The following is a 25,927-nucleotide window of genomic DNA, read 5'->3' on the forward strand; positions in this document are numbered from 1 at the left end:
ATTGTTACTAATGCTGTGACATATCATGCTCTAAAAAATAACTGCAAAGTTAATTCTGTTTGAAACTGTTACGATGATCAGATCTATTCTTAACAAAATATTTATACTCAGGTATTTTTTGTGTTTCAGAACAATGGATCACTTGCTTGGTGTCAGAATCACAAACAGTGTTCAAAGGTATGTTGTTTTCTTCCTTGTCCCATTTATGAAGTTATATGATTGTTTCCATGTTGTTTGTAGATTAAGTAGTTTTCACCTTTTATTTGGAAACCTCAATCCATAAATGTCCAAAATTAATACCAAGTGAACTACTTTTTCAGGACTTTGGAATTATGTCTGAGGATAAATATTGAGCATAGGTAAACCAATATAATTCTTAGCTGGGAAAAAAAAACAATTGGTTGATAAGTGATTGTGGTTATCAACAAACTTTACACTGTCTGGAATCTTCTATATCATTTCTGTTTCAGTATTTTTGGACATAAGCAGTGAAACTGTCAGTCACTTTAAAATGTTCACTCAGTAGCGCCAAGGTATGCCAGTATTCAACTCTTTATTCAATTTTTTGCATGACACTGAATTTTCTTGGAAATCATTCTTGAAACAGATCACTTATGCCTTGTCCCATCCTAGCATTTTGATCTAGCAAGCTTAGAGAGTAGGTAAAATAAGTCAACTGACTGTGCAAAAAATTTTACTATGGTATCTAAACAGAAAGAGCTGTGATTTGGGAGCTTTGATGATAAGAGTGGAATTACACATTCCAGGAACTGTTTTTTCATAAATGTAATGAGAAATGCATCTTTTAAATGGCTTGGAAGTTTACCTGAAACTGATGAAGAGTTTTTTTCCAGTATTCCTACCTAATCTTCCTAAAAATGTATTTCTATAATAATATGGGCATTTTATCTTTGATTTATTCTGTAAAGGGTATATTACAAATTGAATTAAAACGGAGTAGCATCATTCTGTATTGTTTTCTTAATCTATGTAAATGCTGACCTTGATTTTTAACATGAAACAGTTTCTCTACATTTAAGAAGTGAGATTGCTGGTTCACCAAGGAGAGAATCTAGTTTTCATTAAAGTGCATGAGATTGAAAATGAACTGTTATTGACTGTTCCACTATAAGAAAATAAAACAAAATTGAACACTGTCATTGGTATTAAAAACTATGTGTCATGACATCAGTAAAGGAAGAGAGTGGAAAAGATTAGTTTTGTCACACTGCTGAGTGTTTAGTTTTTGACATGGAATATTATCATTCTTGTGAAAAAGGGATTTCTCATAACTAAATTGGTTTTAAAGGAGGGTGTAATGGTCTTGTGTGGTACTGCAGTGATCCTGTTGTTCTTTTTTAATTCACTTATCAAAGCTGCTATAGTGTCTGGTCTGAAAGATTTTCCAATTGTGTATGCTTAGCAAGGAATGAGTCATGTAGGGAAAGCCCAGCTTTTAAAGCAAGACAGGTTATATAAACATCTGTCTGGATCAATCTGAAGTTCATAGAATGGCTTAGTTTGGAAGGGCCCTCAAGGACCATCAAGTTCCAGTCCCCCTTCCACAGGCAGGGTTGCCAGCTTGCTAGATCAGGTACTAAATCAGATTGCCCAGGCCCTATCCAGCCTGGTCTTAAACACCTCCAAAGAACGGAGCATCCACAACCTGTCTGGGCAGCCTGTTCCAGCATCTCACCACTCTCTCAGTAAAAAAAACTTGCCCCTATCATTCAGTCTAAACCTCTTCTCCTTTAGTTTAAAACCATTCCTCCTTGTTCTATCAGTATCTACCCACACAAAAAGTTGATTTCCCTTACGTTTGTAAACTCTCTTTAAATACTGGAAAGCTGTAATAAGGTCTTCCTCTTCAAATCCATCTCTCTCCAATTTAGAGATAAGGATGTGGTGGAGGACCATGTCAAAGGCCTTGCAAAAGTCCAGGTAGATGATATCAGTTGCCTTCCTTTTGTCCACTGATGCTGTCATTCCATCATAGAAAGCCACCAGATTGATCAGGCATGATCTGCTGTTGGTGAAACCATGCTGGCTGTCTTGGATCACATGTTTTTCCCTAATGTGCCTTAACATGTCTTCCAGGAAGATCTGTTCCATGATTATGAATCCACATAAAATAAAGTACAATGAATTTAAGAATGAATTAATCTGTTATAATCAAGTGCAGAAATACGTGCATGTGACACACAGATAAAATTTTGTTTTAAAGCTGTGTCATTGTAACTCATACAACACTGAAGATGATAGAGTCAATTTAGTTACTTTTCAATTACTTTATTCTTTCATGACAGTGTTTTTAAAATAGAAAAGTTACAGTGCAGTCCTTCTTGTAACATAACTACTTACGATTTATTTTTTTAAACATTTTTTCATTCTTATCCTAGGATAGCCTATAAAAGTACAAGTCTTGGAAGAAAATATTGTCATGAAACATTCACTGTAGGGCTTTTGCCTGTGTTTCCTCATTTTTCCTCATTGGAAACACCTTTAGTCTCTGTATTGGATTCTGTTTTCCTAGACCTGAATTGACAAAAGCAGGTGTAGATCCTTCTCCACTATTTTCTGAGAATAAGATTAGTATGACACAGAAATCTGTAGTAATTTTGTGCATACAGTTTTGAATATAGAACTAGGAGAAATCTTGGAATACTTGTGTACTACGCCAATTATTTTTTTCCTCATGGAAATTTGTATTCTTTATATACACGGACACTTCTGTATTAGAAGTTTGCTGTAGAAGATCACTTTTTTGTTCATTTTGTTAGTGAAGTACCTCTGAAGTTAATTCAAGCAATTACACTGTTGCCCTCTAATACAAATATAGCCAATAACTGTTAGTTAGAAATGAATACTTTCAAGAGCAACTAATTTTCAAACAGATGCAAATCTAATGAAGTGAAATTGATGTTGCTCTCACAGGAATGGTTGTAGATGGCTAGCTATATCTCGCTCACATTACTAGTTTTGTTATGTTAATGAAGCAAATCACAAAAGCGTGATTCTGAACATCAAAATATGCACCAATGTTTTTATATGTAATTTAAGAAGATCTCTCTAGTGGTCTATTTTACAAAGTAAAACTCCAAGGAGCTCTTGAATGCATATACTGCTTTAAGATTAGGTGGTGAATTTATTATATTAATAATAGTAAACAAGGGTTGCTCCAAAAGTAGAGCCTCCTATTTTATTATATTGATCCACTATGACAGAGGTGGATGTTGGTGTTACTGCAATATGGGCTGAACATTCCCACCAGTATTCCATTTCATTTTGTTGCCATGTTATAGATGGCGGCAGAGGGATGGTCTGGCAGAATGGCATCTTTATGGAAGTGTGAAGCAAAGATGTGGAATTGAAATTCTCCATGAAGACAAAAAATGACACCCACTGACATCCATCAATACTTGCTGAACATTTCTGGAGACCAAACAGTGGATGTGAAGACAGTGAATTGATGGGTGGTGTATTTCAACAGTGGTGACAGCAACAGTGGTTTACCTCCATTGGTGTAGATTTTTACAAGTGCCACATGCAGGCTTTTGTTCATCTCTGGTGAAAAAGCACAGCTAATGGGGGTGACATTGTTGAAAAGTAGTTTTTTTGAAAAGTAGTTTTGTTAAAAAGTAGAGTTTTTTGATTGAGATTTTGCTCTACCAAACAGTGTTATTGTTCCCTTTATATCTGTTGTAGTTTCCATAGAAACAAATGCGAGACATTACTTTCAGAACAACCTACATGTTATGATAAGGACTGCTATGGGATCACAAAATAAGCTGCCTGTTCTGGTAACAGCAGTTATTATTCACTGCCATCACACTACATCTACATTTCCACAAGTGTAGACCTCAACTTCAGTTTGTTTTAGTATTTGTCCGCTCTTTTTTTTATGTCCAGAATGTATTTCTTGTTTTTGTTTTTGAAATTAATTGTTTTAAATTTGTGCCCATTGCCTCTGATCTGATCAGTGGGAACTACTGGAAGAGTCTGACTGCATTTTCTTATTCACTCCTGTAAGGGGAAGGTAAGTTCCCCCAGGCATTTGCTTCTCCAGATTGAACAGTCCCAGCTCGTAGCCTCTTTGCATATGGCAGATGCTCCAGTCATTTAATCATATTCATGGCCCCTTCTTTTCTGCTTATGCTTTCTAAGCCCAAAATGACTCCTGCCAATTGTCATTCACAAAGATCCTTCCTTAAATCCCACTGCCTTCTGTTGTTTTATTAATATTGAGTCTTGCTACAGTGAATGTAACACATAGAATTACTCTTCCTGTTCTATCCATGCCAGTCTGTGAGCTCCTTAGTACAGACGCTATTTACTTCTCAAGTACTTGGAAGTGCTGAGCACATAACAAGTGCTTCCCCATAAAAACAGTGAGTTAAACACTGGTGAGAATAACATGTAATGACAAAGTGTTCTACATTTATTCTTGTTTAGTGAATAATGCATTTTATTCCAAAGATGAGCCAGGATGTCTTGGAAAGGCATATGGATATATATGTATGTGTGTGTGTGTATATACATTTTACAGTTCCTTACACAAATTTTTGTTTTTTTAAGCAACTGAAAGTCAAAAGACCAGCAGGCACAATTTAGAACTGCATGTGCAGTGGCATTTGCAAGGACTGAAGATAAATGGAGATCATCGTAATGCACTGTGAATTGCAGTAGAACTTTCTTGTTCCCAGCAGCCAAGGCACCGGTCCCTGATTGATTGATTCTTCAGGAAGGCTGAAAGGCTATTTTGAGTTTTCAGGGCTGAGATGAAAATGTGAAAATAAAGATTAATAAGTTTACAAATACTGCATCCAAATTTAACATACTCATTCAAAAAAACAGCCTTGATTTCATTTTAGAATAAGACACACTGCTGAATTCAGTCTATGAGTAATTCTTCCAAGTTTCCAGCCGAGCTCTTTTCAAAGATAATGCAGGTGGAAAGATGAGTTAATGGTTTAAACAATTAGAGATTTGATGCACTCTTCCATCTGTCAAAGCCCACTGAAATGAAGGCTCACAGTTTTAATTTGTGCCTCCAGCATCAAACTCAGTCTGAAATGGTGTCAGTGATTTGCCCTGCCCACAGTACTGTCATTCTTATGGTAAGCGTTCTGTGCACACATGCTGAGAGACTTTTATCAAACATATTAGTGTGCATTTGAGAGATCATTAGCCTGAAATAGCTGGAACATTCCAGATTTCTTAGCCTGGAAACTCACATCTCTGCTGGAAAGTATGTTGAGCCACTCTTACTTACACAAGAATGCTACAGCAGGATAGCAGTAACTTTGTAATAATTAAGAGGAATAGTGATTCTTCTATTGTCAATTAAAATGATTTAAGTGCTAGCCTTGAGGGTAAGGTAATTGATGTGTTGTTTTGTTTTTTGTTTGTTTGTTTGTTTGAAAAAGAGATAAGGAATAACATTTCTTTCTTAATTTGTTGCACAGTATTTTTCTTTCATCTACCTAAAGATAAGGTAAAACTATTTAACAGAGTCAGAGTTTATAAGAATTGCTCGCATTGTTAGTTTGCTAAATAAATAAAATAATCCTAAGCATATATCAAATAAGAAGGCAAAGGTAATACTGCTTGCGTTCCTGTGGGTGATTTAATTTTTTAGTATATTCATTTACAGAAAGGTAGAGGGGGCTGGAAGAACAATAGTGATTAGATGATTAGAGCTAAAGTAGCTAAGAGTTGACTAAAGTTTCTGGATGTTTTTGTTTGAAGAAGTAGTAGAAAGCTTTGTGATTCACTATATATACAGAAGCATTATTATATAAATCTGCAATGATGACAAGAATTCTTTTGTTCTCTAAGGGACTTGAGAAATGACAAATTAACAGAGTTAAAATCCAAAGTGTTTACAATACTTTTGTAATCTTCTGATGTGTTGCTCTATGCTTGTAAATATTGTCTTATTTTTTTGAGTATCAAAGAAAGCAGCTGTTGTAGAATATGGGATATTGAAATAAAAGGAAATAAAGTTCATACTCTTCACAGTTGCATGCAAGATCATAACTCCCTTCTCCTACTGTGTTACCAACTAGACAAGTAAGCTTGCAGGTGTAGAATAAATTGCTATTAAAATAAGTCTCTATTAGTTGTTTTGAGTGCTAGTGTGAAACAGAAAGTGTTCTTTCCTGGACTCTAGTTTTGGTTACTCAGCTTTTATTACTTGTTTGTTCAACTTGAGATTTTTTTGACTTGAAGAATAAATATTTGGGGCTCTTGGAAGGTATTATGGTGGCCTTCATTTTGAATGGTTCTACTGATAATTTTCCATGTCTATAACAAACAATTAGAAATACATTCTTTTCATTTTTTTCTGCTTTTAAAAGTTAATCACGACTGCCAGAACCCTTATGATGATTAGAGAGGAGGGGATTGTATTGGTTATCTCTCCTTGTGCAGCATTTTTTCATTCATTTGGAATACTGCTGAATTTCTCATTGAGAGAGAAAAGGATTCCTGTTTTGAATCTTGCTTTTCTGGCTGGTTGTATCTGGCCCACTTGCTAGCAGAAGTAAGCAAATCTGATCACTGTGCTGTTTGAAATTTGAATACTGAATACTGAGATAAATGAGCCAATGCTGTGCAAGCCAGCCAAAGACTAAGTAGCCCTCTTTCATGGAGAAAGGACACAAAGTTATCATTAATGGCTGAATTGTACTAACACTGGCTTTGAGGATTATAGCACAGGAGCCTCAACACCAGCCTCAAAAATGCAAATGTTGGCTTTAGACCTTAGTCTGCATACTCTACAATATATACAAAAATGCTGTATAGCTAAGGAGAGAAATGTGTGCATGGGCACACACACACATGCACGACAGATATTTATCGAGGCTGGCATTCTGAAGCACTAAATGCTGCTTTTACTTAGCTTTGTCTGCTTCAGTGAACACTGTTCAGAATCCAGGGATATTGAGACTGCAGAACCCTTTATTTAGAGGTATTTGAGCACAAAAATAATCCCTTCCTAGAAACTTCTGAAATAGCAGCTGAGCTATGCAGCCTAATCAACTGTAAATCTTTGCCATCTAGCAAGCAGTTGATTAAGTAACAACTCGCAGATGACCAGTCATCACTGGAGCAGCACTGGTCAGATAGGAAAGACAGACAATACTACAGAGACAGACAAATTAGCGGTAAATAACTTCAAGACAGATAAAAGAATTATCCTTTTAAATCTTTAGAGTTTTCCCAGGTCTTTCACCATTCAGGTTGCTCTGATGTTGTATTTTCTTCCTCGTCTTTCAGTAATTTTGCAGTCAGAAGGCAAAGGTAAATATATAACATACACGTACATTTGATATTTTGATTTCTCAGACACATTTTTAGTTCCCTGAGCTCAGCTACATGAGTGCTACTCTGGAATTTTAATAGCTCATATAAATTAGAGAATCTGTACAAAATTTATAACTGTGCAGTTGAGATCAGAATCTTGATTTTGTCATATTAAAGTACATTTCATTAACCTAATTAATTCCTGATGCAAAACAGGCTGTAATAGTCTGTTTAAATGTATGATCCTTTTCTCCTCTTGTAGGAGACAACTGCAGAGTTAGATCAAATATAGATCTAGTTAAGTGACAAAGACAAAATGTACTTACAATGACCTTTTAACGTAGTAATAAAATACATTCAAGCCACTGCAAAGGGAGAGAGGTTGAAAAGCATGCAAGTCTCTTCTAACATTTGACTTTAAAAGGAGTTTTGCTTGAAAATACCCAGGGCCTTATCCAAAACCCACTGAGGTAGGGAATAATGACTTTAAACAAGCATAAGATTGTACTTTTTCAAGTAACCTTGGAGTTTCTCCATTATCATGATACTGAAGGAGATATAAAAATGTATTTAAGTTGAGGATACTGTGCTGAGAGTACACCATTTGTCTTTGAGGCATGCAGCTAAGGAGATAAGAGCCCTTTTCTCCACACTTACGTTGAGTTGTAAAGAGTGCATTGAAATGGAAGTAGGAATTATGGCTATTTTCCATTTTTGAGTGCCTGCAAAGAATTGAAGAGCAGCCTGAGCAAGGAAGCATGGTCCTCCCAGAAAAAGAACTTGCCAGTTAAGTTTCATATACTCTGATATTTAATCAGGCATTACAGAGTTAATTGCTGTTTAGCACCATCTGTAAATTACAATAACTCTCTATGTTGAGGAAAAACAAATGTTTCTTAGAGAGTATGGTGTCAAAGATCTGTTGTGCCAAGGAGTTTAAGCAGATCTCCTTGCTGGTTTTTATTGGAGATTTCTGCCTAAAATCAGTTCAGGGTGTATTCTTAGGCTAATGGATTAGAAAGGTAACTCTTCTTTGCCAGCTCATTCATAAGAATCATTCTTATTCTACGAACTGCATACATTCTGATTTTAATAAACTCAAATGTTTTTAATTATTTTAATAGCCTGAAAATTTTGAACATACTGAGGCAGCATAGAAATATACCAGACAGAAATCCCCGGAAGTAACATTCTGACAGAAAGCAGACACAGGAGAATATTCAAGCCTATTTACCAATATTGTAACTTTTCTGAAGTCATATATGTCTCTGAAATTGGAGGCTACATCCTTAACTCTAATTTAAAATTGGTTTGCATCCTCACTTCATACAAAGTGAAGAATTACAGAAGGTATGAACTAAAGGGGAAAATCATACGCATATTTTTTGAATATTGCTAAATGTATTTAATGTTCATGGGAAAGGTAAAGAAATATTTTGGGCTCATTTTCAATATACAGAATTCCTCATGAAAGAATACCATCAAGATCCACTGTATGGAAATGGAAGAAGAAAAGGCTGACTATTCAGCTCAGTACTATTTTGTTGCTGGCGCAGTAGGGATAAAAGGGATATGCTTTTTGAGGAAGGTTTTTCTCAGTTTGTGTTTAGAAATGAAAGATTTCTGGAAAGGGATTTTTTCTCTGTAGTATAAAACAGGAATACTGAAGCTATGAACTGGGGTCTTTACTCCAGAATATGCTGTGCTTGCTTTTAGATGTAACACTTCTGGATTCCACCAAATACATGCAAAGAATTTACAGAAAAATAAAGAAAACAGATACCTATGTTTTTCTTTCAAAGAGATTTTATGTAATTGTTATAGAACTATGTATGTTTGAATATATCCAAAATATTTTAAATATCTGCAATGAATCCAGGTACGAGCAAGAATGGAAAATTCAGTTAAAGCACTTGGGATTTGAACTACATAATTTGAGGATAGTAGAAATTTTCCAGATTTGGGAATCCAGAACCTATTTTTAAAGCAGTTTCATATTAGGAATTAAATATCTCCAACTTGTTGATTTATGTTAAGCCTTTAGCTATATAGTAGCTAGTTACATTTTGAACTGCTTTGGGATAGAAAAATATTTATTTTATATAAATCATAATACTCTGTTAGCCCTAGTAAACATGGCTAGAAACCAGGGTATTGCATGGAGTTACTGCTTTGTCATTGCTTACAACTTATGTCCATTCAAATAAGACTTCATCAACAAATGGATTCTGATATGTTGCTCTTTGTAATTTTTCCAGTTTGGCCTGAAAATACTATATAAAGCATCAAATGCTTGCCTGGTTCATGCTGCCCTTGCTGGGAGGAGTTCTAACGATGATTGCTTTCTGGGTGGCAGGAGTGCTCAGGGAGGTGTGTGGTCAGACTCAGCAGGCAGAGATCAGTCTGGCTACAGTTGTTAATTTTTGTTTGAATCTAGTGATATCTGAGGATCTCATTATTCATTCACTGGGTGGCAAGAATAATGGACTGTGAGCAAGGGAGGGAATCAGAGGGTCCAGGGTTAGATCTTTGTGAGGTTAGGAGTTGCAGTTATAAAGCAGCACTGAGACAATAAGAGCTGACAAGTAACAATTTAAATCAATGACAAACTTTCCAAACCTGTCATAGCCACCTTGGAAGATCATCAGTTCAACAAATACTTTTTTAAGAACTGCTGGTGTCTTGGGAAATAAATAAAAAAGCCTCCAACAGCTTTATACTGAAAGTCTGTTCTGCCCATATATTATCTAGGATTCTACTTCCCTACCGTCATTTCTAGTTGAAGATATTTGCATATTAGCAGTGCTGTGTCTTTCTTAAGAGTTAAGTTGTTACTACTCCAAGTTTTCCTTGTTAAAAATAATCTTTCACTTTGAATCATCATATAAAACTCGTATAATTGTGATTATATTTTTGGTAGGGTGGGGTCATGCTAGAGAAAATAAAAATCCTTTTATTTGCTCATTTTCTTCAATAGAGGAATTAAATCTTTCAGTTTCATAGCTGAGTATTTTAAAATTAATTGATAGTTATATATTTGAATAACAAACTGAGTGTTTTAAAACAAAAGAGCTAACTGGTTTGTTGCTTTCTTTCCTTGTTTTCTGCTTTTAATTTTTAAATAAACTGAAACCAGAACTCATTGCAATTCTATTATGTAGAAGTATTTTTAAAGGAGAATACTGCTCTATAAAAATCATAATATTTACTTCATTCAGTGTAGTATCTGACTGAGAAAATAATCTGATTTTCGTGTTTCCTGGATTTAATAAGGACTTTAAACTATTGCAGAAAGAATTTAGTTCTGTAAATGGCAAGGAAGTAGGTCATCAGCATCTTCAGAGAAAGGCTGCTTTGTCCTCATTATTCCTAGATTCATCACTCTGCAAGTACATTTTATAATACATTTGGAAGTAGTTATGGTAAGGAAACAAGTATATCTCTATGCTTTTCTTTAAAGACATCCCTTCAATTTTTTTTTTTCTTTTTCCAGAGACAGTGGAAAAATAGAGTTGCAAACAGTATTCATATAGATTGTTTTTAATTACTAAGAGAGCAAGATTGAATGAATCAGAAATTTTACTCATTCAGTGGTAGGAAGATTGTCAGCTGTGAAACTGATGTAAAGTGTCATGCGTTTGCAAAGTGTGTAACTTGCTTAATGGCCACTTAAACTTCTACTTTTGGCGGATGATACCAACACTTTAAAGACTTCTGTGGTTTTCTGTAAAAGTAATGGTAAGAGGACAGCATGGTGGTGAAGGAGCAGCGAAAGGTCAGTACAGGTGGGGTAGGCAGATGACCCTCATCTTAACAGAAAACTGGCAGGGATGGTGCCTGCCCTGCCAGGTGGATCATGTATGCAGAAGATTTTTGCGTATCTGATCTCTTCCTATACAATCTTCCTCTTGATAGGAAATGAGCGATGTTTTCTTCTTATATAAATTTAACTTTTACTCAGAAAGTGGAATTGTTCACAAAAAGGAAAAAAAAAAAAAAGCTTATATCATAATAATTTGAACAGCTTTTTCCTCTCCCCAGGTTGACATGATTTTCAATGTGGATGCAATTCAAGTAGATGTATGTGTGGCAAGTGCGTTTTGAGTTTGCACAGAAACTTGCTTTATTGATCCATTGGTTCAGCGTGACATCTTAAGCACATTATAGTTTAGTTTTTACTGGTGGTTGTTTTTTTTTTTTCTGGGGAAAGGCTGAAATACCTCAATACAGTTGTATTTTTTATGGTAGTTCTATCAAACAGTGAATTTCAAGTAAAGCTCTTGAATATATTTTATAGTGCTGTCATAGGAAGCTAGTGCATTTTTTTTTTTATTACCCACATTTGTTGGGTGATGACAGGTTATCAAACAGTATGGAGCTGTTTAACACCTTTGAAGAGGACAATAAAGAGACTTGAGACACTTGCTTAACAAGAAGCACAGTATGTTTGGAGAAATCTGTCATTGAGAAGACAGGCCTGTGAAGATGTCAGGCCTGTTTTGACCTTTCTGCTTCTTGTTTGTCTTCTACTGTTTCAGCTTTGCAAATGACTCCACTTTGGGTACTTGACTTGAAAGCAGGCATATAACCTGGAAATGCAATGAATAGGTTTGAGAAACTTGGGTAAAAAATAGTTTTTGTAATGTCTCAGTTGCATCTCGAAACACTTGACTATACTTTCTCTTCATGACTACAAAATATTATTAAAAGTAGCAAAATTATTTGTCTCATTGAATTATATATGTAGTTTTTTTGTGTGGTCTGTCGAAGTGGTAAATGTTGCATTAAGTCCAAGTACTACTGATGTGTGGTACTGTATGCCTACAGTAATGTGAGCTCCTCTGTAATGATATATGACATTCTGTTTGCATGCTCTGTGCTATATTTTACCCAGCATTTGGATAGCATGATATTCTGACCTTGTCTTATTGGTGATCTCATTTACTGTGAATGTTGCAGGAACAGTAAACAAAGCCTGAAAGAATTGTCAAGCCGCCAAGTTATATTGTTCTGTATCTTTTCAAGACAATGCCACAGAAATTTATCTGTCTTGACACTTTAGTATCTTGTATTAAGAAAGCCTTAACAAACTTCTCTTTAGCTTGATGGTCTACTATCTAAAAATGCCACATTGTATGAAGAGAACAGGTGGAAAGGCTTTTAAGAAAAGGCCTCAGGGAGATGGAGTAGGATAGGAAAAAATAGCAGCAATGGAATTGTGTAAGGGATTCTGAGATTGATGAAATTGCAGGATAAGAAAAGCATGTAAAGCATTTAAATAACACTTTTGTGGTATGGTTTATAGATTAGTATGAATAGCACTACTGTGTATATTTGTTTACAAATACATTCACCTGAAGCACACTTTTTTTTTTTTTTCATTAATCCAGCAGCTGTTTACGAATGTCAGTGAGAGCAGTAATTCCCTAACTGTTTTTTTTACTGCATTTTCCTTTCATCTTCCTCTTTCACTCCCCCAAGAAACCTATAAATGAGAAATTTTCGAACTGTAGGAGGATTTTGCTTCTAAATCCTTAGACTCTGGAAAATGTGAACCTAATCTGTGCATAATTTACTTCAAGTTGAATATCAAGCTTGTTTTATTTGGATTATTTAAATTGCTTCACTTTAGAGTTTAATGTATGAGAGAGAAACACAGGATACAGAATCACATCTTGATAATGATGCTGTACTTTCATCAAATTGCTTAAATAGCTTTTCTAACCACTTTTGCTTTTAATGAGAAGGTGTTGTTGGCAGTACACATATTCAGTAGGCATTTGTAAACAATGAGAACTTCAAAGGTGAGGGAAGTATATTAACAAAGTGGCTGTCAGAATGAAAGCGTGATTGTAGCGTAATTTTACTGAGGTTTGGATGTAAGCTCTAATTTATTTATAGCAAAGTTAATCATCTTCTAGTTGAACAGCTAAATACTGAGGACATCTCTTTTTTGAGTCTTATGCCTCAGCCAATTGACAGAAGATAAGCTCTTGTACCCATCCCTCCATGCACTTTCAAAGCGCAGTGGAGCTTATTATAAATGAATGACTCATACACAGGGTGGAACAAATACACCATTGGTAGCCTACAGAGATAATAACACTGACCTCCGGTCATTTTACAAGAGAACTCTCTCGTGTAGGTCGACTTCCCACTGCTTTAAGCCCAACCTAAATAGACTATTCATGGGGAACCGGACTGACAGATTAGAGATTTATATGCACAAATACGGGCATTAGCAATGTGGTCTGTGCACTTTTGGACATGGAGAGGTAGTTTAAATGATCTGAGCACTAAAGGCAAAAGGACATTTTTCTGTAAAGAAATGGGTTTGTAAACTTCCTAAAACTTACTAAAATGCAAAGGACAGTTATAAAGGTTCAACCTTGCTGTGCATTTTTATACACGTCTTCCAGTAGCATGAAAATGTTCAGAAATAAAGGTTAAGTCAGTATTCACATCTCATAGGTAATACTGGGGGGTAGATGCTAAGAAGACAAAGTATGCTTTAATATGCATTATTTGCTTCCTCCCATGTATTATACACTTACACACAAAATGAGTAAGCAAGAATAGATAATTTTGTAAAACCACAGATTCTAACATTTGTCACATACTATCTACTTTAGGAAGATCTTGAGATATTAAATTTAAACTTTAAAATATGATGAACACACCAGTGATAAAGACACTAGTTCAGATTTTTACATCGTATTGCAAAGTATATTCTGTGTCACCTTCCAACTGTAAAGCCTTAATGTTCGCAGAATGCAGTTTGTCAGTAGAACTGCTCTACTCAGCACGTACTACGAAGAATTTTAATTTGTGCCTCTTTGCAGAAACAGTGTGTTCTTCTGCCTATTTTAACAAAAGGTTATATTGAAATGAATCATTTCAAAGAAGATAACAAATTACTGAAAAGACATTTTTATTGTATGTTCTCTCACAGGGGAGAGAAAAACAAAGAAACAGCAAGAGAGTAGGGAAGGAGAGGGGGGGATATTCTCCTTCTTCCTTTCTTCTTGCATTCTCTAACGCTAATTTAAAGAAAAACACATGAAGAAACACCCTTTTGTTGTTATTTTCTTTATTTCCTTTAACGAATGAGGAATTTAACAAGATCTTCCCGTTTTCGTGGCCCCTTAATACAGAACACCATGGCATGCACTTGCAGAAAGAAGGCTGGCATCAGTGATACTTGATTTATGGAGAGCATGATAGTAAAAATGTGATGAAAATATGCATGAAGGAAAATTTAAAGACTACAAATGAGAGTTTCCAAATTTATATATAGCAGCCTGATCCTCTTAGTTTCACAATTCATGTGAGATACAAGACTTCCTGACTAGAAGTTGTAATGTAAGCTACTGTGATATATTTTCAAGATGTTAATTATCTGAATCTGTTTTGATACCATCATATTCAACATTTACTGGAAATATTGAACATGCCCTTTGTTCTAACAGCTTCTAAATGAAGGTATTCATTTAACCTTTTATTAAATGAGAAAATTGTTGACTGGTAATACTGTATATACCTACATATCCATATAAGTTTTAAAGTAGTTGTTATTCTCTTTGAAGCAGGTGAATTGATGTTGGCAATGACATTCAATCACCTGGCTCAGGAGGCTTTTCTGAAATCTGAATCTAGAGATCTAGGTCATTCCTCCCAAAAGACAAATCCAGCATTGCTTGTCTTACTTTCTACCCTGACAAAACTTCAGTGAAAGTCAGGGCACTGCAATGACACAAAGTCTTTTCCTAGTAATTACTTCATTCAAGTTGAAGAGTTAGCAATCGCGCAACAGCCTTGAGGTGATTTTCTGTTTGGAAGTTGCATGAGGTAGCTGATAGAATAGCACACAGTTTCATTCTTGGAAATGGCTAAAGACTGAGGTTGTCACAAAACTACATTGCGTTGTGAATGATAGTTTTTATATGTAATTCATATTTTCATAGCTGTATTTTCACATATCTGGGTTATTTGTTTTTTTTTTTTTTTTTTTTTTTTTTTTTTTTTTTAAGGTAGAAACTGGTACATAGAAAAGGTAGAACATTTTCACTTGCTTTTATCTCTGCTGCATCATCTATGTAATCTAGCACCCTACTTTATAGAAATACACAATTCTCAAATATGTTACTTTCTTTTTAAATCCCTTTTGTTTAAACTCTATTTTTTTAAAGTGCTAAATGCTTAAAAGCCTTTTGATTCTTCCATTATGTGAATTAGCTTTGATCAGTATAGTGACTTTTTCTAGCATTTGCAAGACTGTGACTTTTCTAGAGGTAGTTGCCATGAAAGGGGAGAAAAGAAGCATGAATACTGTCACCTTTTGCTTCCAGATGTCACGCATATCTTCTCACCTCAGGTTTTAGCTTCCTGATAGGCACAGACTTTCTTCCCTTCATAGGAAAAAAATTTGGAAGGACTTTTCTTTGAAAACTCTAAATTTTGCCTTGTTCTAAGTGAACTTTGAGTGCTTTACATCTGTATCTGTTCTTGGTTCTGCTACTTCACAAAGTTGCTTTCAGACTTTCAACGAACACAGACTATGCCATCCTAAGACAATTGTGCCAAATTGCGTTTGGGCCTGTGAGGCTTTGAGCTTTTGAGATGGTGAAGATGAGCTGTTCATCGTGGTGAGCACTTCAGTTGCTGTAAGCTTTTTTGTTGGTTTCTCTTTTATGCTTGACAATGTTTGGGAGAGAAATACCCTGTTTGTTTTTTTGTTTGTTTGTTTATGGAATATATTTTTATAAAGCTTATGTCTGAAAAGGCCATGTTTGCTCTTGAACATAATAAAGTATTCCAAAATAATAATGACTATCAGGATGTCTTGAGAGACATTTTTAATAAGGCATTTATTATGGATAGTGCAGTGAGAGGTTAAAATAGAAAGCTAGAAAATTGTTAAAGAAAATTGGTGATCATCCATCATCAGTATCTTCACTTGGGCCTCAACTTAGAGACACTTGTACATGCTTTCTGTATTTTGTCTTTGAGGTAAAATCCACTTCCCAAGGAAAAATGTGTATTATTTTCTGTGTCTGTGTCAGTTGTTAAGGAACATCACTGATGCTACTAGAACTGGGAGGAGAGTGTAATTCTGAAGTTGAGCAGTGGTGCCCCACTTATGACAGGTTATGCAACTTCAGGATTTGCTCTTGCTTGTTGATGCAGAAATCTTTACAGATAATTACAGCCCGAGTTCCTGGAGTCTATAGACTGCAGTCTATGAAAATGTCTAAATTAAATTTCCATCTGCAACTACCATAAACTCTGTTTTACAAAAGAATTATTCTGTTCAAAATACTAGGACTACAGCACTGGTAATTGATACATTCTTTATATTGTGGTACAGTCATCAGTTGTATCATGGGAAACTTTTCAGGTCATGAATTTGTTTCTTAAAGAGCTTTTGTGCATATAACTGTATGGCATTCTGATGTAATCAGAGACTCTTGCTGTACTGTGAATGAATAAACAGCAGCACCTTTCTCTCACTACATAGACACAGATCCTGAGCAAACTGCTTTAGTGGTCTCTGCTTTGAATAGAGGGGTTTAAAGTAGGTGATATCCAGAGCTGACTTCAAACTTAAGCTATTGTGGGATATAGATATAGATGTCATCATGAAGTATAATATAGCAAGTAAAAATTAGACCACTGCACTGTTTTGATTATGTGCATCCTTGGGACAGTAAGTTTCTTACTAGCCAAAACAGGTGCTTTAAGATAAGAAGTTGAAAAGGGAAGATATGAAACTTGAAAAAAAAAAAAAAAAGGGGAAGAGCTGGCAGCTGCTGTCTTCATTATCCAACATAAAATTGTCTGTTTCCTTTGAAATGCAGATTTTGTTTAAAAGAAGGAAGAAAAAAGCAGCAGCATTTAATTCATGTGCAGGTTGACGTGATATTTTTTTCAAGGACCGGATAAAATGTCCTGGAGGAGTGGTGTGTGCTAATTTTAGGCTTGAACAGTCTGCCTCTTGAACTGCAAGGAAGTATCACTGCTTAATTTTTAGTGATCTTTTTTGCTGTGGAGTATGGGAGCTGTTACTTATGTTTATTTTTTCACTTTATATTTGCAGATGATTTTATTCACAACAGGGACACTGCTTGTAATTTTCGTATTGTTTGTAATTATGAGAGGAATTTCAAGAAAATAAAAAGTTGTTGCCATGCTGACTTGTGATAATTGACAGCAAATAGAGTTATGCTAGTATTTCATTTGGGGCAATAGCTAAGAAGGCTAAATTTTTGTTTGTATGCTTTTAAAGTTTATATTCATTCTTATTACTGAGCAGAGTGGAAAGCCATGCTGGTCTAAATTACTGGATGAGAGTCTGAAAATTAAGTACCTTTTCTCATCTCTCATTTAGATCTTGTAACTTGTTTTCATTCTCTATGCTCTTGTTTTTTTCCTTGACTTCAGTTGATTAACCATATTTCAGATTGATGTGTTGCTAACTGGGTGAGATCTCTGGTGGCTTCTATTTGAAAAGAGGTTAGTTACTTTCACAAGAGATGCTTTTGAGTGAAAGCTACCTTGATAAGCTTTCTGCTGGACTTCCTGGTTTTTGATGTGTCGTGGATTCTTTTCATACCTGATAATCTGAATAACTCTGGTGAATTCAATTGAGCATTGAGTATGTGTATATACATACTTACCCATGAGGGTGCTCTAAAAGTAATGTTGGAGGTAGATGTTGGTGGTATGGCAGTACAGGTTGAACCTTCCCACCAATATCTCCTTACACGTTGTTGCATGACAGATGGCAGCAGAGGGGGCAGTCTTACAAAATAGCATCTGACGTGGAAGTGCATCTGAAGCAAAGGGGTGGAAATAAATTCCTCCATAAGGAAAAATTGCACCCATTGACATTCATCGATGCTTGCTTGCTGAATGTTTCTGGAGTGCAAACAGTGGATGTGAGCACAGTGAGGAGGTGAGTGGTGAATTTCAGCAGTGGCAATGTTAACATAAAAGACAAGCCACGTTCTGGACAGATGTGCACAGTGAAATGAAGAGAGTCTTGTTCAGCTCATCTGCATGAATCAATAGATTACAACCAGGGAACAGTGAACAAAACTGAGTATTGGCTTAAGCACACTGGAAACAAAGGTGTCCAGGTTAGAATATCACAGTGTTTGTGCTGGGTTGGTCTCACTAATGCTCACACAGTAACAGGAAGAGCAGTGTATGCAAGTTTGTCAGGAGCTATTGAACCAATGTGATGCTGAAGCTGACAGTTTCCTGGATCACTCAGTTACCAGTGATAAAATGTGATCCTTCTGGATTTCCCAGAACTGAGAAAAAAACATCACTTCTGATTGCTACATCACAATGCTGATGAAGCGGAAGGTTTGAAATTCCAGAGCCAGGACAGAGAAGACAACTTTTCTCTAGCAACATGGTTATGCCAGGTCCCGTGTGAGTCTGAAGACCATGGAGCACATTGCTAATGTTGGTGGGACTGCCCTATCACATCCACTATATAGCCCGGATTTATGTCTTCTGACTTCCATCTGTTTGGACCAATGGAAGATGAATGGCATGGGTGACATTTTTCTAGTAACGACGTCGTCATAGCAGCTATGAAACAGTGAATCACCTCCACTGATGCAGATATTTATAAGTGCAGCATGCAGGTTCCTGTTCATTGCTGGTGAAAATGCATAGCTAATGGCGGTGACTATGTTGAAAAGTAGTGTTTTGTAGCTGAGAATTTGCTCTATCAAATAGTGTTATTGTGGTCTTTATATCAATTGAGGTTTCCATGAAAATAAATAAGAGACATTAATTTTTGAGTAGGCCATGCATATTTATATATGTGTGTATCTGTAAGCATGTGTACATATGTATATTGCTGTGACTAGTTCTTAGGTGCTGACGAACAACAGGAGATTGAATTTGCTCTCTGGATTCTGTCCAGGGAGCTATCTCATTGATGATGATTCCAGCTTTCCAATATACCTGTATCTTCCCTGATCTTATTAGCAGAAGAATGAGATGTGGTCATAGGCTAACCTGTATTTTTGAAGTTGTATTTCTCATTTGTCATTTTGATGAAGTTAGAATCCCTGTATAGAAATTAAAAAATATATCTTGTATGGATAAAATCACTCTAATCAGTGCAAGTCAAAGGCTTAGTGCATGTGTTCCCTTCAGTCAGAGCTGGTTTCTGTCCTGTGATTTTTTTTGTTTGTTTGTTTCTTAGAGTAACATTGAAGATATTAAATTCCCCAGATTTTTATCACTTCACCCTCTCAGCAGTATCTCTGGTTACTACTTCTCCATTCTGTGGCTCCAGAGAGCACAGCCTAGCCTTCTTCAGTTCAAACAAGTTTATAGTTTTTATGAGCTTGCCTCATGTTGGCTGAAGAAAGTCATGGACCCGCTTGCTTGAGGAAATCATGAGGTGCAATATTTTTTAGTGTAAAAGGAGCACAAAAATTGGAATATAGAGATTGTCACAGCAAAATATAGACATGAGTATTTAAAGCCTGGGGGACTTTGCTCTATCATCTAGGGGTAGAAAGGATTTTAAATGTTGAAAATAACTCAGGTAAGAATAAGATTTTGATTTATCTGGACTTGAGAGACGTGATTTTGTCACTGGTATATTTTAAGCAGTCTTGGCAAATTCTGAGTCCTCTCTCTTCTCTAACTTTCACATCTGTAAAATGAAATTGTGTTTTACCTCCCATAAGTTTTTTCATGGTTATAAAAGTGTGTAGATAACACTTGATTTGCTGTTAAACTGAAAAATAACTCCATTCTTTAAATTTGAGACTGCATACATGGGTTTGTGAAATAATTGAAATACCTATTGGGAAGAAAAATGTAATGATGTTTGAAATGAAAGTATTACTTGTCTCCTATGGCTATCTTTATAGAATGAAATATTTCAGTGAATGCATGCATTGTTTGCTGTCCAGTGTTTCTGTGAGGTGTTTGCACCAATTCAGAGCTAAGTGTGATGATTTTATTGAAATCATCAAAGAAATACAGAGAAGAAAGAAATATGAGTGCGTAACACCTTATCAGAATACAACCAAGAGCAGCTTATGTTTTCTATCTTGGAAATCATTTACCCTTTTCGTAAGTTCCATTGGATTTAGCTGTAACTGTGTATTGATTGCATCTAGTTGTGGTAAACAGGAAAAGGATTATACTGTCATAACTATAAAAGTACAAATGCCTTTGCGAAAGTGAGAACTTAAGTGGGATATTTTTTGTAATAATTAGTGTGTCATAATGTATGTGTTCCCTTTGGTTACACTTAAATTTTGTATTGTCTTTCATTTCTTTTGTGTGATAACTGATACCGTGGTAAGTTGATAGGTGTGAAATAATTTTGCCATGCTTTGGCTCTCTATTTTCAGCACGACAGATAAATAGCTTAATTTTTCTTATATGTCAGAAACTGCTCGAGCAGGTTGTTTTAAATTTATGTCCTCCAAAGATATTATGGTTGATGAAATATTTTAACATTATTAATGTATGCTGCTCTGGCACAAATACTCACTATTTTGATGGTAATGAACACCTACATGGTTAGCCATGGAAGACAAAATCTTAACTTTGTTCTAATGTCCTGTGATAACAGTTAGTGTAGGTAAACGATGAGTAAATAATTGGCCTATGTAGTATTTTATCCATTCCTTATGCTTCCATTTAGCTCTCTGTTATCTTACTTGCCTCAGTTTGGTCTTTCTGGAAATGTTCAAGCAGTTATTACACAGAGCATTAGCACTGCCCAGGTGGCCTGGCATACAGCATCTGAATATTTGTCCCAGAGAAAGGAAGAAAGGAGGGGAGAAATGAATACTAGCTTCCTTGTTTGCATCACCAGATCTCATAAACATAATACTGGTGAATTTTTATATGAGGGTTTATCAGCTAAGAATGATGAAGTCTGAGCATGTGTTCTTTTCTGGAGTCTCTTCTGAGGAGCAGATAGCCAGTGTGAGAAAGGTAAAAGCAATCAAATCCCACATCATCTCTCAGTTTGCTATTGCAAAAGCAGCTCCTTCAAGGCACCATAGCCACAAAAAAACAAACAAACAAACAAACAAAACTTTTCAAAAAAGCTTTAGAAAAAAGAAGCTAATGCATATATCTGTAACATCAGCATTTTTTCATGGGTATTTGTAGAATCAGTGTGAAAATATCATGTCTTATCTGCAGCTCAACTCACTTATTCTCTTTGTTGTTGTTGTTGTTGTTTTTTGTGAAAGCAGTAACATGCTGTGTGAATCATCTCAGTCATTCTAGTGACAGTGGCCAAAGTCTGATTTGAAATTTTATGAATGTGTATTTTTTATTCTATATTGTGATTCAGAATATAAGCAGTAATAATCTAGTTCATTTGAAATAAAACAATTTACCTTTCCTTATTCTCTGTATCTAAAACTTTTATTCTATATTATCCTGCTCTCCATTTTTTTGGTCAACTTCAGTAACAACTTGGCTCTCATTTGTTTAAATAATTTGTGAAAGACAAAGGAGCTAGAGGTGAATCTGAGACAAATTTAAATTTGTGTCCTGTTGAAGAATTTCATATGAAAGCATCTGAGTCACCTGAGTGTGGGAAGCAATCACAGTTAACTTTTTTAAATCTAGAGGTTGAAAGGGTGGATGAAGCATAAAGATAAACCCAATGATCTCACTTCTAATTTTATTTGAAAGAAGTACAGGTCTTTCTGGACGTTCTTTCGTCTGTGAGTCATTCCAATGTATCTTACATCCACAAATGGGAATAATTGCTATCCAAGCCATCTGCAGCAGCTTTTGTGCTTTTGGGGCTAATGTGTAAGGGTGGTTACATAATAAAATAATCCGTAGAGTTGTCTGCCAGATCTTTGATGTGTGGATCTTGTTTTTTCCTAGATGACATACTTCCTAACATCATGGCAATATGCAAAACATATTGTATGGCTCAGAAAATAAGAAGTGAAATTGGTATAAGTACTGTTGTTTCAGTTTTCACTCACTAGAGAATACAACTTTCTTTTACTAAAAATAACTTTAGAATTCCATTATATGATTACCCATGTTTTTCCACACAACACTAGTGGCCTATCTAAAAAAATATGCAAGATGATTAAGAAAAGTGAAATAAAAATACAGATGAGCCCAATGATGCACAGAAAATATAGCTACAGCATTAAGGTTTTAGGGAAAAGTTCTTTCTGCATCCTAAATCTCCAGTGAACAAGGATGTTACATTAATTTGTTCTTACAGCTGAGATAACACTTACATCTATTTTGTCATGATCTGGAATTTATTTGGAATGCTACTACTCTTCAGGGCAAAATACTTTTTCAGGAAAATGTGCAGGAATGAATCGTCATCCAGTCCTTTGAATCATGTTCCCCCTGTGCAATCATTGCTCTTCTATAAGAATGTAGACTCTTGTAAAAGTTTGTGTATATCTAAACATATATTTTTCTTGTTGCAGCAGAGTTCCTTAAAACATGACATTCCCTGCATCACATAAATCTCTTTAGCAAGCTCTTCCAACTGGCCAGATCCAGTTGCAGTAGTTGGTAGGTAGCAGCACTATACTGCAGATATGTCAGATGAGGGCATCAAGCTGGAGGGGAAAGTGGGAGAGAGAATTTCAGGTGAGGGCTAAAATGCTAAGTGTCTCTTCTGTCAGAGGAGACTTGACAGGACTATAACTGTTTTCCTCTGCTCCAAGGCAAATAAAAGAAAAGCATGTATTGCCCAAATCATGACCAGACTTCATGGGATAAGTGATGTCTTAAGTCCTATGAGAACTATTTCAGATGTTTCTTCTGTATTCTGCAGGAATGCTACAGAAACACTAATACAACAAATTACTTCCATTAGATCATGACTAAGTAGAGGGAGAAAAGTAAACTATTCTAGACGTGCTTTTTTACTTTTATTGTAGGAACGTACTGGATATTTTTTTTTTATTATGATTTGCTATTTACCATAAAATCTTCATAAATTCAATTAGAATTGCACATTCAGTAGTAGATGTAACACATGGTGGTCTAATTAATCAGTGGATCAGCCTTATTTCATTTTAATGCATCTGTTACTGGAATAAACATATAGCAGCAACTATACTTATGATCTCTACATATGTACAGACAAGCATTTTGAAGAGAAGGCTGGTGTGTTTCAAATTTAAGTAACAGATTATTTTCTTGACATGTTTTCCTGTTTGTTAAGCAGTAAGGACATTACATCATTTGGAGTCAAATTAAAGAGCTATTGTAAATATAGATTAAGATTTCGTCAGATATTAAGAACAGACCTAGTCTAAACTGAATGTCTGGGAATATTTCCAATGTATATCAATTCATGCATATATTTTATAATATTTCACTGAAAAATTACAGGAAACAAGAAAATGTAAACTCGTAAGCTAAGTTTTCAACAGATCTTGGGATTTTTAATTGCCAAACATGTTTTGCATGCTCAGTATCTGTTGACCAAAATCCTTTTTGAATTACAAATTATTTTCAGCTTGAAAGCCTGTTGTTAAGGAAATGCAGGCTGTGAATGCTAATTTGGATCTGCTTAAGTAATTAAGAATTGCAGTTTGAGCTGGACACATTTTCTTTGAACAATTCTTTATTATACATATGTGAATACAGCACCTATGAGCTATGCTAATGAAGTTACTATCAAGTTTTTTGCTGTAAATCCTGTGCAATTATTTGACTTTTTTTTTTTTTTTCCAGGCAGTAGTCCAGGATTACTAGGACTAGATTCATAAAATCATTTTTTTAGAGAACTTTTTGCAATAAAATGCAAATAGTTGCATATAAAGTTAATTGCTACAGCGTTGCTGAAGCTCAGTAAACATGCTTTTAAATTTGTCCATGTTTTCACATTGCACTGAAAATGTGCTCAACTTTGAAAACAGTCTGCTAATTTCTCATTAATAAATGAAAAACGAGTTTCACCAGAAGGAAACTGTCTAAATTACTTGTGACTTTTCTTCTAAAGGCATGCTGCTTCACACTTTGAGTAAACAGAAATATACAAAGGGGCTTAAACAGCTTAAAACTTAGTTTAGGAAACTTAGTTTTATTGGTGAAAAATGCAAACCTGATTGAATATTTAGAAAAAATGCATTCATTCAAACCACAGAGATGGCAAATAAGTAGCAAAAAAAGGGCCTTTTGTTGTTTAACATTCTCATTTTTCAACTATCTGTTGTTAATAATGTACATGATGCACCAACAGGTTATTTTTCAAGATTCAATTAAAGCAATTGCATTCCTGTTGAAAGCCTTCTGAAGTAAATGTAAGGATACCATCGAGTTTACTTGACTTTGATTTGAAATCCTATTGGCTCTAACTGATTATTATTTGCAGTTTAAAAAATCTTAACTCTTACAATAGTAATTTCAGAATGCAACTTTTTGTTCTTCCTCTGATTGGAATTTTATTTCTAATCTGGCCAGTACCATAGCTTCAACTATTCCAGTTTTAAGGTTTTCAGGGATTGATAAAGATCTGTTCATTTACATTTATATGATCTCTCAAAATATCAGTTTCAGGAGAGGTAAGAAATATTTGTCTCTCTGGATTGTATTCTTCATGTTGATTGAGAAGCTCCTGATCTTTTTAAATGAGAATTTCTCTAGGAAAAAAATAATTGTATACACCCAAAACTCTTGTAAACATCCACAGCAACAGATACGTAGTTGGGATAGAAGGTGAAACATTTTTGAGCTGGAAAAGGTAAGGGCAGAGTGCAGCACTACTGAGATATAGGAATGCTTGCTTCAGGCAGCTGGGAGCCAGGATTGCAACCGAGTAAGTTCCTCAACTCTCATAACCAATAGTTTTAAGAGTGAGGATGCAAAATTGGGTAAAAATCTTTACTATGGTCTGGAACGTGAATGTGTGTTGGTTTGACAAAGTAAGAAGATCAGAATGCGTGACTGCATATGGTATTGTCCAGCCTAAAATATATATATAAGCTTTCTTCCTGAGTTATTAACAAGTTGTCATCATCAGTATCGTCATCAAGATGACTTAATGACTGAACTTTAATTTCAATCTGAAAGTTCCCTCTCCAGACCAGTGACAGAGCGGCATGGTGACCTATCTTATCTGTGAATATGTTTTTTAATGCTTAGGTTGCTCAGTTTATGTCTCTGTGTATGAAGCCTTGAACAGAAATAGGACAAATAAGATGATAAGATTTTATAATTTTAGAATGCAGTGCTCCTTTTTTGTTTGTTAAAATGATTTGAACAGTTCAAATCTTCTATATGCGCAAGTAGAAGGAAAAGAACATTACCGCTTACTCCTTTTTCATTTGGTTGTCACTTTAAAATCCATGAGTTTTTGTGTTTTTGTTTTTTTTTTTTTTTTTTTTTTTCATTTTAGTGAAAGGATAAGGGAAAAGGAAATTTCCTAATTAGAATACTTGTTGGAGTATGTTGTCCATAAAGCCATTTTACATACTGGCTGCTGTTGCAAGGCTCAGTCTTATATCAGTTTATTCCATCCACTCCCTTATGCTGACTTTGCGGGGAGCAAGATCAGCTCACATGTCTAGCCAAAATGATTTTCCAGCATTGCCAGTTTGCTGTACACTTGAAGAGTAAA

At 35.3% G+C, this 25,927-nt stretch overlaps 1 protein-coding gene across 1 annotated transcript in view; it reads left to right on the top strand.

Moving 5' to 3' along the window:
* Positions 1–25,927, top strand: part of ANOS1 (anosmin 1) — a 130,323-nt gene that overhangs the window by 25,604 nt on the left and 78,792 nt on the right. The window contains exon 2 of the mRNA XM_052664660.1: positions 130–177. Coding sequence (XP_052520620.1) covers positions 130–177 — 48 coding nt within the window. The remainder of the gene's footprint in view (positions 1–129; positions 178–25,927) is intronic.

This window comes from Tympanuchus pallidicinctus, unplaced genomic scaffold (assembly GCF_026119805.1).
Source record: "Tympanuchus pallidicinctus isolate F22 unplaced genomic scaffold, pur_lepc_1.0 scaffold6, whole genome shotgun sequence".
Taxonomy (NCBI): Eukaryota; Metazoa; Chordata; class Aves; order Galliformes; family Phasianidae; genus Tympanuchus; species Tympanuchus pallidicinctus.